This window comes from Giraffa tippelskirchi, chromosome 6 (assembly GCF_054371585.1).
Source record: "Giraffa tippelskirchi isolate mGirTip1 chromosome 6, T2T-mGirTip1v1.2.pri, whole genome shotgun sequence".
NCBI classification, from domain to species: domain Eukaryota; kingdom Metazoa; phylum Chordata; class Mammalia; order Artiodactyla; family Giraffidae; genus Giraffa; species Giraffa tippelskirchi.
In genome coordinates, this window is record NC_137280.1 from 151,207,892 (window position 1) to 151,225,853 (window position 17,962).

The following is a 17,962-nucleotide window of genomic DNA, read 5'->3' on the forward strand; positions in this document are numbered from 1 at the left end:
AAAAACTTGACCTCTATACAATTGTTTCTCTAGTACATTTCTTTTTTGAAACCCTACTGGGATTTCCCTCTGGGAATAAAGTTAAACCAACAAAAAAGATGGAGACCGCCTCTAAGGATCCCACTGGTTGCAAGCCGGGGGGGGGAAAAATGATATTTGGCATTAAGGGCCTTTCAATATTTGTTTGTTTCTTTTCTTTGGTAGGTTTTGAGGTTAATGAGTAAGTTTATTTACCATTGAAAAAAGAAAGAGAAATCTTTTGTTGGGGCCTCAAGTAGTTTAGCCAGCCACTACTTTTCAAAGCTTCCACTCTAAATCAGTCAAACTCCTTCTGTATCACAAGAATAAAATAAAAATGCACCATGTTTTGAATTGATGGGGTCCTTCTTGCATGGATGCGAAGCATGAGGGTCTTGTTTGTTCAACTGCTTTTTAAACTCTTCCATGGTTGTTTCATCAGAGAAAATGTATGTCCTTAATTTTCTAAGCAATTTGAAGCTAAAGCCTGGCTTACCAAGATTCTGCCTCAAATGCATGCCTTTGCAGTCCTGTAAAGCCCATGGGGGAATGGCTGTTGGTTTTGCTCTCCTCTCTCTCACATGCGTGCCTGTGTGCCGTGTCACTTCAGTTGTGTCCGACTCTTAGCAACCCCATGGACTGTAGCCCACCAGGCTCCTCCATCCATGGGATTCTTCAGGCAAGAATACTGGAGTGGGTTGCCATGCCCTCCTCCAGGTCATCTTCCTCACTCAGGAATCGAGCCCACACCTCCTGCGACTCCTGCATTATAGACAGATTCTTTACCGCTGAGCCACTGGGGAACCCCTCTCTCTCTCTCTTTCTCTCTCTCACAGTTTTTATTAAATGATTTCGTTTTCACAAGAGAGGAAGTGGTGACTTGTTCTAAAACGACTGAGAGTTTAGAGTGAAGTGATGATCACTTTATTCTGAGAATTCATGGGGACGGAGGCTACAGAGCAGAGAGAAGAGAGAGGGACCCCCATTCCTTATTCTCACTACTCAATTTGACAGCCGGCCTTTGAGCACCTAACCTGTGCCAGGCATGATGCTGGGTGCTGGGGCTGAACTTTGATAACCCACACGGCTACCAAGGAAAGAAGTGTGCACAACAAAAGAAGTGTTAGTTTTTGTACAACATCAAGGACTGATTTTTTCTCTCTCCCTCGAGTGTCAGCAAACTCCAAGGACAGCACTTTGGGGGCCCCTCATTTGCCTTCCTTCCCGAGGCACAAGTGGCCAATTCTGAGAGCAGTTGAGTTGTGCTTGAAAAATGTCAAGTGCATTTGGAAACTACACATTTTTGCTGACGCCCGGAGTCCTGAGCTACGCTATTTCCACGGCCAACCACTAGGAAGACCTTCGGTTGCGGCATCACGAATGACTCCTTGGCGCACAATGAGCAGGCCCCCGAGGGGATAAGCTGTCTTAAGAGCCAGTTTAGGAAAAATCCAAAGTTCCCTAACCCTGCTTGACCCTCCCGTTGTCCATCTGGTCAGACCATCACCTTGTGGGTCTTTTTACTTCCTTTTATTTACCTCTATTCTTGCTTCATTTGACTGTGAACTTTGAGTGAATCAGAGTCTGCATTTTCTTCAACCTGTTATTTTGAAAACTTTCAAGCATTCAGAAAAGTTGGAAGAATAATATAGATGAGAAAAACCACCTGTATTACAGTAGTAGTTGTAGTTTCAACAATCGCTATCATTTTTGTCACATGTCACTTTTAGATCCATAGAGAGAGAGAAAGATCTTTGTAGTGAGTCATTTGAAAATAAGTTGTAGACTTCATGACATTTCACATCTAAAGACATCAAGAATTCAAAACTTGCATTTTAAGGCGTATGTCTAGTAACCATTTAGTGTGTTCTGGGTGAGGCAGATGTAGTTGAAAGTTGCATCAAGGGTTAGGGTAGACTTTCTTAAGCTTTAAGATGCATTAGAAGCACCTAGGCCTAGGAAGCTTCTTCATCAATGCATCCCCAGGCCTAGGTCTGAATGCAGCCCAGGAATTTGCACTTTTCTGACAGACCCTTCAAGTAATTCTAAAGCAGGTATTTATGGGATGTAATCAAAAGATTGCTTCTTTCAATTAATAAAAAAAGGTTTTTTTTATTTGCTGAATTTAATCTTCTAACGATCCAAAACACCGGGGTGTAATTGTATTGTGTGAGGAGTCTACCTATCTCTGACACCCTGGTTTAATAATTTTAAAGACCAGCAACTAGAAAGAAAGGATGTGATAATTAAATGAGTTTCATCTAGCAGTGATCACTACAGACACTGCAATACCCGTGAGAGGCCTGAGAGTTGTATCCTGAAAAAGTTAATACAGTGTCAAAAAGTATAGAGAGTGTTTCTCCTCTGTAGCAAGATCTGGCCTTGTCTGTATAAATACAGACTCTCTTGCCTGTATGAACTATGCATACTTATAAATCTGTTTGGAAAATAAGAGTTGACATGGCAGAAGAAATGTCCATTTCAAAATTCACAGTGTTCACAGTATTGTCCCTTTAGCGTTCATGATTTTGGCCTTGAGAAGGTTGCAGGACTTTGACCCAACAGAGATTTGTTGGCTTCCCTCTCTGTGCCAGGCTCTGCTCTAGATGTTAGGATACAGTGATGAACACATCAGACAGAATACCTGATTGTTTTGAACTTCATAGACATTCAGTTCTCATGATGGAGACAGACAATAAATAATGCACACATGCATGTACCCTGGAGGGGGAAAAAAGCAGTTTTAATAAGAGAGAGTGACAGAGAAAGAAGTTAGGGAAAACAGAATGTTGACCAACATGAAGAAACAAACCGTGCAGGTATTTCCAGGCAGTGAAAGTGAAAGTGTTAGTTGGTTCAATCATTACACACTCTTTGCGACTCTGTGGACTGTAGCCCACCAGGCTCATTTGTCTATGGAATTCTCCAGGCATGAATACTGCAATAGAGAGCCATTCCCATCTCCAGAGGATCCTCCCGACCCAGGGGTCAAACCTGGGTCTCCCACCTTGCAGGCAGATTCTTATCATCTGAGCCACTTCCAGGCAGAGGGAACAGCAAGTTCAAAGGTACTGAGGCAGGAATATGTTGGACGTGATATGATGAGTGTAACTCATGGAGGGGAGGAGGACAGGGTGGTGGAAGATACAGTCAGAGGAGAGATCGTCTGGGGAGTTGGAGGCCGTGGGAAAGATTTCCAATTTTTCTCGAAGTGTTATTGGAAGCCTTGTCTTTTTATTTAATTACTTTTTGTTTTTTAATTTTTACAATGTTTTCCTTTTTCTTTCCTTCCTTTCTTCTCTCTTTCTTTCTGGGAAAAGAGAACAGGGATGACGTGACATAATCTGACTTCCTTTTTAGAAGGAAGTGTAAAAAAATAGCCTGGATTGTCAAGGGGACAGTTGGAGGATCTCATGAAGCAATCCCATATATAAGAAGTAATCATATTCTTCTAGTATTTCTTATAAATGAGTGCATTGCTGCTGCTACTGCTGCTAAGTCGCTTCAGTCGTGTCCGACTCTGTGCGACCCCAGAGACGGCCGCCCACCAGGCTCCCCCGTCCCTGGGATTCTCCAGGCAAGAACACTGGAGTTGGTTGCCATTTCCTTCTCCAGTGCATGAAAGTGAAAAGTGAAAGTGAAGTCGCTCAGTCGTGTCCGACTCCTAGCAACCCCATGGACTGCAGCCTACCAGGCTCCTCCGTCCAGGGGATTTTCCAGGCCAGAGGACGGGACATACTTGAGTGCATTAAAGACAATTGAAATCAATTCAAATGTATCTTAATATTCATCTTGTGATTTCTCTCATATTGCTAAAAACATTCTTGTTTCCAATTTATGGATTCTGTCCACAAATATGACTGGTGTTGAGGCACTGAAGTTTAGATTCTAGAAATGCCAAGAGTAATGTTTAACAGTATCAAGTGGAAAGGATTTTACGATTGGATTTATGACAGTCACATTAAACATATTTACATAACATAACAATATATAATGTGTATTTTATACACACACACATATACACATGTAAACAAGTGTATACATAGCTTCCTGAGTGCGCAAAGTGATGGGGTGCTGGAGGTGGGGGGAATGTTGGAATAGGTTTCCCAGGCAGGTGGTTGGAAGGTGAGTTGGAGTTGCCTGGGATGGAGGGGGAGAGAAAGAACAGGAAGACATTTCAGAGAGCATTACACGTCATCCACAAAGGCACAGTGTCATAAACAGGTTGGTTAAGAAGCATTGCATCTTTTTGGTGTGGCTGAAGTGTAGAGTTCACGGGAGCTGAAAGCCCAAGGTTGGAGATGAAGATGAAAGGGTTGGGTAGTGGTTGTAAGAGTCTGGTCCCACATTGACATCTGGGTTTCCTCTTCTAGGGAATGGAGAATCCACAGGGCTTTGTAAGTGGGGTAGGATGAAATTTGTGATTTGGAAAGAAAAGTGGCAGAGGGATGAAGGAGAAGTTTGGTGGGAGACCTTTTCAGAAATAAAATGGATGGGATCTTTAAGCCTTTGTGCAGGAGAAGATGAGAGAAGGAAGGAGGTGGGCATGACAGTGATGTCCTAGACAACGGAGGTTAACAGAAGTCAGGAGGAGTGTGATCGGGGAGGGGAAGGAAAAGAGTCGGCGTTTGGTTGTAACTTGCTCAGGAGAGTTAAGGAATGTGGAGGATGAGATATCCAATACACAATTGGAATGTGGGTCTCCGGGAAAAACTTGAGCTAGAAATGGAGGTCTGGGGACTCCAGGCCCATCAGTGATGGCTGAAGTCATGGGAGTGGGTGAGGTCCCTGGTGGAGTGAAAACTGCTGTCCGTATGTTTGTAAATACTCGTTAATGATGGCTTACAATGTCTGTATATTCCTCTAAGTTTCATTCCCTATTTTTTATCAGAACTGAAGAATTGTTCAAGAAGTAAACTTGAAATCGTTCTAAATCAAATCCTGGAGTTTTCCCACCATGCTGGCTTTCTGGTGTGCATATGTTCTAGCTTAATTATAGGCCAGTGGACTATTATTTAGTGATTTGGAGAACTCTTCAGGTGTTTGCTCAACATGTGTCAAGCTTTAAATTAAAATTCATGTTTCAGGCACCTTGTGTTCTCTGAGGAATTAAGAATAAGTGCTATTTTTTGGGCACTGAGCACTTCCCATGGGACACACCCTTGGTTAAATGCTCATCCTACATGACTGTGTGTAATTCCCACAACAGCCTGTGTTGTTATTACTCCCATTTTACTGATGAGGAGCTGGAGGCTGTCAAGAACAGCATAAGGTAACCTACATGAGCTTCTGTGTCCAGGAATGGCATAACCAGGACTCCAGTCCAGATGAATTTTGCTCCAAAAGGCTGCCTTTAAACACAGTGCCCACTGCCTCCTCTTCCAAAAGGCTCTTTTTATCTGGAGCTTTCAAAGAGAGCTCTTGGACAAGGAATGCAAACCTCATTTATAGAATCAAACCTCTTGGCTGTATTCAGATCATCAAATGTTCTTACAGTACAAATAAAGTTTAAGTATTGGTTGTTTATTTTGATGTTAGCCATGCTAAATAATTCACTAATCAGATAGTCATTTTCTGACACGATTGTCAGTCATCTCAGCCTCCTTTGGTCTTTGTCAAGGATTAAAATACTTGCAGAGTTTTATCTGGAAGAGACCATGATATAAATAATTGTTAAGGACCACGATCTTGCCTCAGACTCCCACTGGAAAAACCAGCTAACCACCATATACAGGGAACATGTGGTGTTGTAGGTTCATTTAGAGCTTTCAGAGTCCGGCAGACTGGAGTTTAAGCCCCAGTGATCCCACATGCTAACTCTGGGCTTTAGTTTTCTCATTCATAAAACTAAGGTAATAATAGTATTCACTTCATAGGGTTGTTGTGAGATTTGGTTACAAGTAAAACATTTAGCATTATAACTGACACCTAGTATGTGTTCCATACATATAGCTGCACCTACTGAAAACTTGAAGAGGCAGAAATACCTGTATAACATTTTAAAATCAAAATTGAAGCTGAGTAAATTCACAAAACAGTGAGGAAACTCCATTCATTCAAGTCACCCCTACCTGCTGGACTTGAATTGGGTCCTGGGAACATAAAGATGAACAAGGTGCAAAATAAGCCACAGTCCCCAACCTCCAGCTGCTCAGACTCTAGGCTACTAAACCCGTGCTTTGATATCCACTAGATGTTTTCCAGAAGATAAGTCGTCGTTTTGAACAAGATATGGCCTGGCACCTTTGAAGTCTCATAAATGGCACACAAAAGAGGGAGAAACTCTATTGTGGGAGAATTGATGGTCCTGAAGTATCCTTAGAATGACAGGCTTCTGACCCCTGAGGAAGGGTTCTGTTAGGGGTCAACAGTACATTACCCTGTTGTCATGCCATAATTCTAGACTAAGGGCACCTTATTCACTTAGCAGGCAAAAACATTTCCAAAGAAAGAACCATGATCTAGAAGTAAAGCTTATGGTTACCAAAGGGGAAAGAGGGGTTGGGGTGTGGAGGGGGGTTAAATAAGGAGTTTAGGATTAACAGGTACACACTACTGTATATATGATAGATAAACAACAGGGACCTACTGTATTGCACAGGGAACTATATTCAATATCTTGTAATAACCTAAAATGGAAAAGAATCTGAAAAATAATATATATTTATGTATATGTGTGTGTGTGTATAGTCACTTTGCTGTATACTTGAAACTTATGCAGCATTGTATATCAACTATACATCAATTTTTTAAAAAAGAAAAAGAACCAGGATCACACGATCTAAAGAGGCAGTCTCAGAAGAGAAAGCAAAATGAAGGGAGGAAAACAGCCCAGAAGGAAGACTCAACAAACAGTTTAGGGTAAAACTTAAGAGCACAGACTTTAGTATAAGACAGAGCTCACAGTTTAAATCCTTGAACAGTTGTTTGACTTTGTTAAGCCTGATTTCTCAAATCTTAAATATAAATATTATGATATTTAGTTTGTAAATAGTTGTGACAATATATTTCAAGTCCTTTTATTTTTTTAATTGACATATAGTTGATTAACAATGTTATGTTAGTTGCTGCTATACAGCAAAGGGAGTCAGTTATATATATACATTATTTTTCATATTCTCCATTCTGGTTTATCACAGGACATTGAATATGGTTCCCTGTCCTGGACCTTGTTGTTTATCCATCCTATATATAATAGTCTGCACCTGCTAAGCCCTAACTCCAACTCCATCTTTCCCCCACCCTCCTGGCAACCACAAGATTTTAAGATTGTATTTCCAGTTTTATATTCATGATATGGGAAAAGGTCTTGGTTTCCACTCATCATGAATATCTTCTCAGCATTTATTTATTAAGTTTCAAACTTTATTTCCTCAAATTTTATGGCCCTTTTTCTAGTGTTAGCACTTCATTTTGAAAGCAATTAGTTACTCTTTCTCAAACCAAGGGCTTCATTTTTAAAAATTATTAGTAACTATAATTGTAGTTATTTGATAATCATTTCTTTCTGCCCTCTCAGAGTTTCCTGATCTGAAGCTGATATCCTCTCTTGAGCTTTGGGTTGCTGGAAGGAAATCTGTAGAACGTGTGAATAACTTTATCCTTGATGTTAGTCTGTGTAATAACAATTCTGTTTTCCACTTGGTTATAAAATTTTGATTTTTCAGAACATTTCTGTTCATGTTGATGTGTGGCAGAAGCCATCAGAATATTATAAACTAATTATCCCCTAATTAAATTTTTTTTTTAATTCTCCGTATCTTATACTCAGAACTACATGTTTTAGCCTTCGAATGGAAAAAAACCCAAACCTATTTTGTCACCCTTGAATCAGTGTCGACAGATCAGTAGTAGGTCTTTTACCGTTCTGGACGTGAGCACGTAGGTACAGACAGCCTTTCCTTTATCAGAGGGTATGGTTTGTGATACTGATTGCTGTTTTAATTGTGGTTGCCTTTATATAATACTCATGAGAAGATTGTAGAAAATTTTTTTAAAAAGTCATGACCATCAGATGTCCTGTTCACCCCTCTGCCCGTGACAGGCTAGGGTAGAAAATTAGGCCTGTGTGTTGTGCGCAGTCGCTCAGTTGTGTCCAACTCTTGGTGACCCCGTGGACTGCAGCCCGCCAGGCTCCTCTGTCCACGGAGATTCTCCAGGCAAGAATACTGGAGTGGGTTGCCCTGCCCTCCTCCAGGGGATCTTCCCGACCGCAGGGATCGAACCCAGGTCTCCTGCACTATGGGTAGATTCTTGACCGCTGTGCCACTTGGGAAACACCAATTAGGACTATATTCGTGCTATGTAAAGCAGAGTTGGGGATGAAAAAAGCAGCTGACTGACTGATCCTCAACAGCCAGGATGTGGGTCCTGACTCTTTCCTCTTCCCTGGCAGGCACTTCCTCTTTAAGACGTCCTCGGGAAGCACGCCCCTGTTTAGCAGCTCCTCTCCGGGATACCCTTTGACCTCAGGAACGGTTTACACACCGCCACCCCGCCTGCTGCCCCGCAATACATTCTCCAGGAAGGCCTTCAAGCTGAAGAAGCCCTCCAAGTACTGCAGCTGGAAATGCGCCGCCCTGTCTGCCATCGCTGCTGCCCTCCTCCTGGCCATCCTGCTGGCGTATTTCATAGGTGAGTCCGGGCAGCTGTGACCAGGTGGGGGCACGGTCGCCCACTTGTGAATGGAGAGGGGCCTCTGGGGGCCGTTCTGTCGGCTTCTTGGCTCCTGCAGGATGTAAAAATCAGTGATGGATGGGAGTGCTTTTCCCCCTCTTGAAATCCATTTCACTTTGATGAGTTTCTCCTTCATGATGCTAAATGACATTTATCAGAAGTGAAATTAAGCATCCTCACTGTATACTTTCTTGGAGATAAGCTGAAAAATTGTCATTGCTGTCAACCTCTCCCTCACTCCTCAAGTAGCCTTCTGGTCCCTTACATCTTGGATTTTTAACCCAGGTCTGGGCTTGGCAATTCATGCAACGTTGGTTAAACTTCAGCCAGCCAAAAACTGGATAGAAGAGTCACCATCAGCAGGCCTGGAACATGGTGATTGCAAGGAAAGTCAGAGTGGCTAGCTGATTTTTAGAGCTGGGCAACAAAAACAGAATTGAGGGACTGAAGCATCCAGCCGGGTCTTCGTAGAGAATCAAGTCTCCCAGACCCATTAGATCTTGCCCACCTCTTCTCCTTCACCTCTGTAGCTTTAGCCCCAACTCTTATCTCACACACTGCTGGATCTGAATTCAGATTCACCTGAATCTGAATCAGCTGTGGTTCTGGGTTGAGCTCAGGGTATGAGCTAGGATAGCAGATTGATGAAGTTGGTGGAGTATGTTTCTTCACCCACTGGGGATGCTGGTGTGCATCCATGGGGTATGGCCTTCTACCTGTGGGAAGCAACAGATGCCAGGGGTTCAGAGACAGGGTGCCCCCTGCATTAGAGCATCCTGAGCTGGGCACAAAGCCTGCTCGTAGCTCCTGGCCCCAACTAAGAGCCCCTAGCACTGCTGCTTTGTCAACTGAGCTTGCCAGTGGCAGATCTCCTGGCCCAGGCAGAGGCCACGGTGACATTTGTTTAAGTTTATTTGAAACACTGGGTGGTTCTGGCATGGTTTCAGGGCTGCTCTGTCAGGCCTCCCCAGTTTGGCTGTGCCTTGTTGCAAAGCAAACCTATAAAACACCAGCAAAAAAGAGACCGGCTCTAAATGAGTTCTCAGCACGTTTGCTGAACTCCTTCTCAGTTACAAGAGGGAAAATAAAAAACAACCCTGATCATTCTCGTTTTGCCCTTTCTCCCAATATAAGCCCTCCTTTCTCTCTCACACTTCCTTCATCCTCAGGCAGCCAGCAAGGTGCCTGCCAGAGGAGAAGCTGGTCCGGAGCTTCCCAGACCATTGTGCCCGAGCTTGCCTGGAGGCAAAGGAGGGCACCTGTGCTTCCCCAGAGATCTGGGGCCTTGCACAGAGCAAAGCACAACAGACCAAAAACTGATGGAAGGGTTTCACTCTCTTTCACTAAATATTGTCGCTGTGCTAATCTTAATATGGAAAATTAAGTTTGTGCAACCCTTGTCATTTGCATCTCTCAGGAGTGAGTGCCCTCTAGAAGTAAGCACATTGACACTCTGGGGAAAGGCACCCTGTTTATTTGGGGCTTTGCAAAATCCTTTGTACTTTAAACCCCAGCTCTACATGTGGGCTGAGGTCAGATACCCGGGCACCCCTAATTTAAAGTCATGTCTGCTTCTCACTTACCTCTTGATGAAGGATGGAGTCAGGGATGGACTGGAGGAGGGGAAAGGGCATCTGTTGTCCCCTCTGTCACTTGGGTGGAATCTTCTCTGTCCTTAAAGGTAGTTTTGTGGGCTTCTCCAGGTAGTTGTTCAGGGGTGGGGCTTGGTGGATGCAAATTCAAAATGCCTTCAGGGTCCTTGCTTGATTTGTCTGTGTGTCAGAAATTTCAGAAAGGGTCCATGAGCTCACTTCTTGGGCTTCAATGTTCTGCTGGGCTGGTGTGCACCATGGGGAGCTCAGATACAGAAACTGTCTACTTCTGCCAATAAGGTCCCAGGTGCACCTCCTTCTCTACTCGCAGGAGAGAAATAGATGTCTACTGCCTGATTTATTGAGCTTGATAGTTACAATATAATGCTTTCTGTAGGGCGATCATATAAATGGGAAACGGTGTAGCGAGAGTTTAATGTTTTAATTGGGTGTGTAACTTGTAAGTGATGAATTAGGAAACATATTTATCCTCGGTCTGGAGGCGACTGGAAGCTGGACCCGAGCATCTTAGGATGGTTTATTAGTTTATAATCCATCATTTCCTATTATGTATGCTTTAGGTAAGATTATGCTTCGACCCTGGAGTATTGAAGAATAGTTTATGACTCAAAATGAGTGATGGAAGGGGCTGATTCACCCAGCAGTCTTCTAGTGCCAGGGCTACTCTCGGCCACTCTCCAAAGGTGAGGGCAGGTCTGCAAGCATGGTGAGGCGTCCGGATCTGGAGGGCTCCTGATTTAGGAACTCAGGGATCCAGAGGGATTTCTGACCTTGACCCCAGTGACCCCTTTCCCTTTGGCCTTGACTAAGCTGTTTTCCTTCTGGGTCTTGGTTTCCTAAGTAAAACCTGGGAGTGATGGTTATTGACATTCAGAAACTCTAAAGTATGATGAGGATTAATTAATGTATATAAATCACTTTGAAGATGAAAAGCAGTATATTATTAATCACAGAGCTGCAGGGGCATAAACAGTGCATTGGAAACACAGAGCAGAGTGCTGTTAGGAGCAACACATGATTGTGCCTACCTAGAAACAAGCCGTCAGGGAGGACAGAAGGACAACATAAAAAGCAAAGCCCTTCAGTTAAGGAGGCTGACGCTTTTAAGACCTGAGCCTGCTCTGGCTCATACATGACTCTGTGTTCCGCTGGAACATGACAGGTCCTGAAATTGACACATCTGCCCCAGGACAGTTATGGACAGGCACTGGATTCAGGCCTGCCAGGAACTCTGACAAATAGGCCAAATTATCTTCCTTGCATGTTAAAACTTGCATGAAGTCTTTCCAGAAATGAGCAATTTGGAAACGTTCAGCCCCATGACAGTTCTTCCATAGCCTTAGCCTGTGGGCAAGTGTAGATCAGAGTAACACCAGCCCTCCGGCAAAATGGAAGACGTGAGCCTTTACCGACTGTGGTGAGGTCCCCCGGTTCCTGCTCACGCAGCTGGGGTCTTTTCTGTGATACTCTTCCATCAGATTCTTCCAGTGCCAAAGTCTCCCAGGGTACAAAACATCCTCAAATAAATTATTCTGAAAAGCTACATGAACCACTAGGGGACCATCTTATGCGTCACTCAGCCCTTCACCCAAATGGTTCCTTGGGAAGACTGGTTTCGGAGAATTTGGCTGGGAAATGCATAAGAGCTTCCTGCTCAGGAAGTCGTCTGTTATCCTTGGGCTGCTCAAGTACTTTCATTGCCGGCAACATCAGAAATCCCTCTGGACCCCTGAGTTCCTAAAGCATGTAACCAGCATACTGTTTTTCACCTGTTTTATGCCAAGTCTACTAAGTTTCTCTCCTTATAGGGTGCATACAATAACTAGTTAGTCCCTTCTGTTTGATTAGAATTATTTCTCTATTTAAAGCACTTTTATATAATTATTGGGCTTCCCTGGTGGCTCAGTCAGTAAAGAGTCTGCCTGCAATGCGGGAGACCCCAGGTTCAATCCCTGGGTCAGGAGGATCCCCTGGAGAAGGAAATGGCAACCCACTCCAGTATTCTTGCCTGGAGAATCCCACAGACAGAGGAGCCTGGCAGGCTACAGTCCATGGGGTCACAAGAGTCAGATATGACTTAGTGACTAAACCATCACCATATAAGTATTAAATTTGAACTGTACCCCAGCCCCCTAATATACACTCTGGCAGAAAATGAAATTGGCATATTGCAATCCTTTGACAGTTGTTGCTGCTGAAGCCCAGAGGGTCTCAAGTCACATGGCTAGTTAGTTGCAGGACCAGGACTAAGCAGTCGTTCTCCTGATGCCTTGTCTAACATCTCTTCCTTGACTGCTCTCTCCTAAACATCACGGTTAGCCACATTTCCCAAATACTGCATGAAGCCTCAGTCATCTTTTTCGTAGCATCAGTTCACCTTACCTAATTCTGTCCTTATTAGCAAGGGAGAGTAATTGGTTCCCATCCTCCCCGAATCATCTTCTAAAAAAAATGGAAAAAAGCCACATGTCTTCTTTGGTCTCCTAACCTGGCCTCATATTTCTGCTTTCCCAAATATCTTCTGTCACAGAGACCACCAAACTTTTTCAGTCAAAAGCTAGATATTTTTTCATTTTGCAGGTCATGCAGTCTGTTACAACTCCACAACTTTGCCGTTGTAATTCAAAAACAGCCATAGATAGTGTGTCAACAAATGGTCATAGCTTTTTTCCAGGCATCTTTAATTGTAGACACTGAAATTTTTATTTTATGTACTTTTCATGTGTCATGAAACACTATTCTTTTGACTTTTTTCAACCATTTAAAATGCAAAACTGTCCCCTAGGTCCCTGTATTGTTGCCACAGTCTGCCAACCCTTGTCTGATTGCATTACTATTCTTTTCCTAAAAATATCTTTTCAGAGTATCTCCACCTTTACAAAAACAAAAAAAAACAGGCAAGCAAGAAACACTACAGCGCTCTCAAACTGGCAAGAGTCCACTTTAAATGTTGATTGCCTATAATTCCACTTCATAATGAATGCTTCCATCTTATTTTCTGACCCAAACTAAAAGTGGAAAAAGTAATTCACTTTTCTCCTTAAGATAAAAACTTTCTATAAGATAAAAATTTCCTTCCCAGTAGACTGCTTAAAACACTGCCCCAACTCACGGATGGAGTATAATTGCCTAGGAACTTTGCCACGTACTCACTTGCCCTCAATCTTTAGATTTCTCTGCAAAACTATTGCCCATTTTTAAAGATGACTCAGCGCCTGACACCTTCTTTGGTGAGATTTTCCAACAGGTCGTAACAATGCTGGGTCGCTGAATGACATCATTGCTTTCTTGTCCTGGGTTAACATTGGAGACATCTCATTTCCTTAAAAGGCAACAATATTCTTGCAGGGCTACCCCCCCATCAGGGAAGAAAGATGCTTGTAATATATGACTTTGGTGGTTAAATGCAGATAATCCTTGAAATTCTAAGATGAGAGTCAAACACAACGGTTCAGCGTGATGCAGGGCTCAGACCATCGCCCCTGAGTTAAAAACAAGAGTCTTCTGTCAAAAACTCTTCACATGGCTGGAAGAGGAAGGGGAGTAGAGAGAGAGATAAGAGCATTTATGTCATCCTAAATTAGTTTTCAGCTCTTCAGATCCCTGCCAAACTAAAATACATATATATGTATTAGGAAGTCACCTTGTCTCTTTTCACTACAGTAATTCCTGCCAAATATGAAATACTATGTTTTAAGTAAGCTGTTCACTGCTCTGTCTTCTGCCACTCTCACTTTGATCTGGGAAGAACGCGGGCCATCAACATGTCAGGATGTTAAAAGTCTGGTAATTTGGGGTGCTTTCAGTTTCTTTTGAAAACAATGAGAGATTATTTTCTATGGAAACTAAAAGCCTACAATGTGTTTAAAGTTGCTACACTTGGAAATTGATGTGTTGAGACTCACGCTGATGAATCCTGCGTTCTTGGCTGCTATTTTGTGTATTCCCATCTCGCCGAATAGAGCGGGTTTGGGGGAAAACATAAAGAAAATGACAGAAGATGATGAGAACAGTTAGTTTAACCTGGCATTCTTCCTGAGGACACAGCCTAGGAGAAATGTCAGCCCTCCTTTTCAAACTCACCACTCTGTGACTATCCAGAGAAATACTAAACCTTCCCCTCCTATATGCATTCCAAATTATGTATTTATCTCCCATTATCTGAAGGGCAAAATGCTAATGATGATGTTTGAACAATCCAGCAAATAACATTTTCACCCAACTCCCTGGCCCTAGATCGTCAAACCTCACAGTCAACCACACAGAGATAAAGCGAACCACCCACAAATAAGTCAGGGGACCCAGTTATTTACACATTCAATGTTAGTAGCAGACTTTTTATCTAACAGATATGCTAATGTGCTCTTAACTGGATAATAAAGTCCTGTCAGTGCTTCCACACTGGTGCGTCTCTGGCAGTGGGGCTGCCATTCCCTAGTTGTGTGCCTGATTTCAAGAGGGTCTGTCGACTTACGAAAAGTAAATTAAGTCATTAGCTAGGTCCCCATCACCTAGCCACCATGTGGCAACATTTGTATCTCATGTTTGACATGCAGAAAAGATGAGTTCCTCTGCTGAGGGTAGGGAGGTGTTTTTGCTTTCCTTTCCAAGGTGCCTGTCAGAAATCAAGGTAGTTGGGGGTGGAGGGGAGGGAGGGATAAACTAGGAGTTTGGGATTAACAGATACACACTACTGTAAAATAGGTAAATGACAAAGACTTACTGAAGAGTGCAAGGAACTATATTCAATATCTTGTAATAACCTAAATGGAGAAGAATCTGAAAAATGGTATATGTGTATGTAGGGGCTTCCCTGATGGCTCAGCAGGTAAAGAATCCACCTGCAGTGCAAGCAGACGCAGGAGATCCGGGTTCAGTTCCTGTATCAGGAAGATCCCCTGGAGGAGGGCGTGGTAACCAATTCCAGTATTCTTGCCTGGAAAATCCCATGGACAGAGGAGCCTAGTGGGCTGCTTATCCATCTGGTCACCAAGAGTGACTAAAGTGACTGAGTACATGCACACACACACACACATATAGTATACACACATATACATTGAATTACTTTGCACCTGAAGCAAACACAACATTGTAAATCTAGAAAAAAAATAATAATACGTGCAAAAATCAAGATAATCAGGCAATATAGGGCTTTCCACCCTCATGCTTAGACTTTATTGGTGAGAATGAGGAAGAAATTTTCGGTCCTAACTCAATACAGCATCTTAATGCAAAACGAGGAAGTAGGTGACACAGCCCCGTGGACCCCTTGGGTCCATGTTCTTAAGGAGCACAGTAAGGAAACAGGGTGCTGTTATCATCTGCCAGCCCAGTGCTCTGTGCTTCCACAAGAGGTAGAGTGTTAGGTGGACGAGTATGGAGTGTCCACACCTTGTGTGTCCCTTGAGTCACCATTCAGCTCTGTCCTGGACTCTCTCTGTGACAGTTGTCTCTCTAGCCGTCATCAGTCCAGAAGCAGTTCAGTTCAGTCACTCAGTCGTGTCCAACTCTTTGTAACCCCACGGACTGCAGCACACCAGGCCTCCCTGTTCATCACCAACTCCTGGAGTTTACTCAAAATCATGTCCATTGAGTTGGTGATGCCACCCAACTATCTCATCCTCTGCCATCCCCTTCTCTCACCTTCAATCTTTCCCATCATCAGGATCTTTTTAAATGAGTCAGTTCTTCGCATCAGGTGGCCAAAGTATTGAAGTTTCAGCTTCAGCATCAGTCCTTCCAATGAATATTCAGGACTGATTTCCTTTAGGATGGACTGGTTAGATTTCCTTGCAGTCCAAGCGACTCTCAAGAGTCTTCTCCAACACCACAGTTCAAATCCATCAAGGTGAGGGTGGGACGTTCTGGGAGAATAGCATTGAAACATGTATATTATCATATGTGAAACAGAACACCATTCCATGTTCGATGCATGAGACAAGGGCTCAGGGCCGGGGCAGTGGGATGACCCAGAGGGATGGGATGGGGAGGGAGGTGGGTGGGGAGTCCAGGAAGGGGAACACATGTAAACCCATGGCTGATTCATGTCAATGTATGGCAAAAACTATTACAATATTGTAAAGTAATTAGCCCCCAACTAAAATAAATAAATTTATAAAAAAAAAAAAACAAACCATCAATTCTTCAGCGCTCAGCTTTCTTTATAGTTCAACTCTCATACCCATACATGACTACTGGAAAAACCATAGCTTTGACTAGACAGACCTTTGTTGGCAAAATAATGTCTCTGCTTTTTAATATGCTGTCTAGGTTGGTCATAGCTTTTCTTCCAAGGAGCAAGCATCTTTTAATTTCATGGCTGCGGTCACCATCTGCAGTGATTTTGGAGCCCAAAATGATAAATTCTGTCACTGTTGCCCATCTGTTTGCCATGAAGTGATGGGACCAGATACCATGATCTTAGTTTGCTGAATGCTGAGCTTTGAGCCAACTTTTTCACTCTTCTCTTTCACTTTCATCAAGAGGCTCTTTATTTCTTCTTCGCTTTCTGCCATAAGGGTGGTGTCATCTGCATATCTGAGGTTATTGATATTTCTCCCGACAATCTTGATTCCAGCTTGTGCTTCATCCAGCGCAGCGTTTCTCATGATGTACTCTGCATATAAGTTAAATAAGCAGGGTGACAATACACAGCCTTGACGTACTCCTTTTCCTGTTTGGAACCAGTCTGTTGTTCAGTGTCCAGGTCTAACTGTTGCTTCCTGACCTGCATACAGGTTTCTCAAGAGGCAGGTCAGGTGGTCTGGTATTCTCATCTCTCTCAGAATTTTCCACAGTTTTTTGTGATCCACACAGTCAAAGGCTTTGGCATAGTCAATAAAGCAGAAATAGATGTTTTTCTGGAACTCTCTTGCTTTTTTGATGATCCAGTGGATGTTGGCAATTTGATCTCTGGTTCCTTTGCCTTTTCAAAATCCAGCTTGAACATCTAGAAGTTCACAGTTCATGTACTTTTGAAGCCTTGCAATTGTGCAGTAGTTTGAGCAGTCTTTGACATTGCCTTTCTTTAGAATTGGAATAAAAACTGACCTTTTCCAGTCCTGTGGCCACAGCTGAGTTTCCCAGATGTGCTGGCATATGAGTGCAGCACTTTCACAGCATCATCTTTTAGGATTTGAAATAGCTCAACTGGAATTCCATCACCTCCACTAGCTTTGTTTGTAGTGATGCTTCCTAAGGCCCACTTGACTTCGCATTCCAGGATGTCTGGCTCTACGTGAATGATCACACCATCGTGGTTATCTGGGTCGTGAAGATCTTTTTTTTTATAGTTCTTCTTTGTATTCTTGCCACCTCTTCTTAATATCTTCTGCTTCTGTTAGGTCCATACCATTTCTATCCTTTATTGTGCCCATCTTTGCATGAAAAGTTCCCTTGGTATCTCTAATTTTCTTGAAGAGACCTCTAGTCTTTCCCATTCTATTGTTTTCCTCTATTTCTTTGCATTGATCATTGAGGAAGGCTTTCTTATCTCTCCTTGCTATTCTTTGGAACTCTGCATTCAGATGGGTATATCTTTCCTTTTCTCCTTTGCCTTTTGCTTCTCTTCTTTTTTCAGCTATTTGTAAGGTTTCCTCAGACAACCATTTTGCCTTTTTGCATATCTTTTTCTTGGGGATGATCTTGATCCCTGC

The 17,962-nt window shown here is 43.0% G+C and overlaps 1 protein-coding gene across 3 annotated transcripts in view; it reads left to right on the forward strand.

Annotated features, from left to right (window-relative positions):
* Nucleotides 1-17,962, forward strand: part of TENM2 (teneurin transmembrane protein 2) — a 1,754,865-nt gene that overhangs the window by 1,444,187 nt on the left and 292,716 nt on the right. For all 3 annotated transcript variants that reach the window (XM_081504400.1, XM_081504402.1, XM_081504401.1), the window contains one exon: nt 8,414-8,652. In XM_081504400.1, coding sequence (XP_081360526.1) covers nt 8,414-8,652 — 239 coding nt within the window. The remainder of the gene's footprint in view (nt 1-8,413; nt 8,653-17,962) is intronic.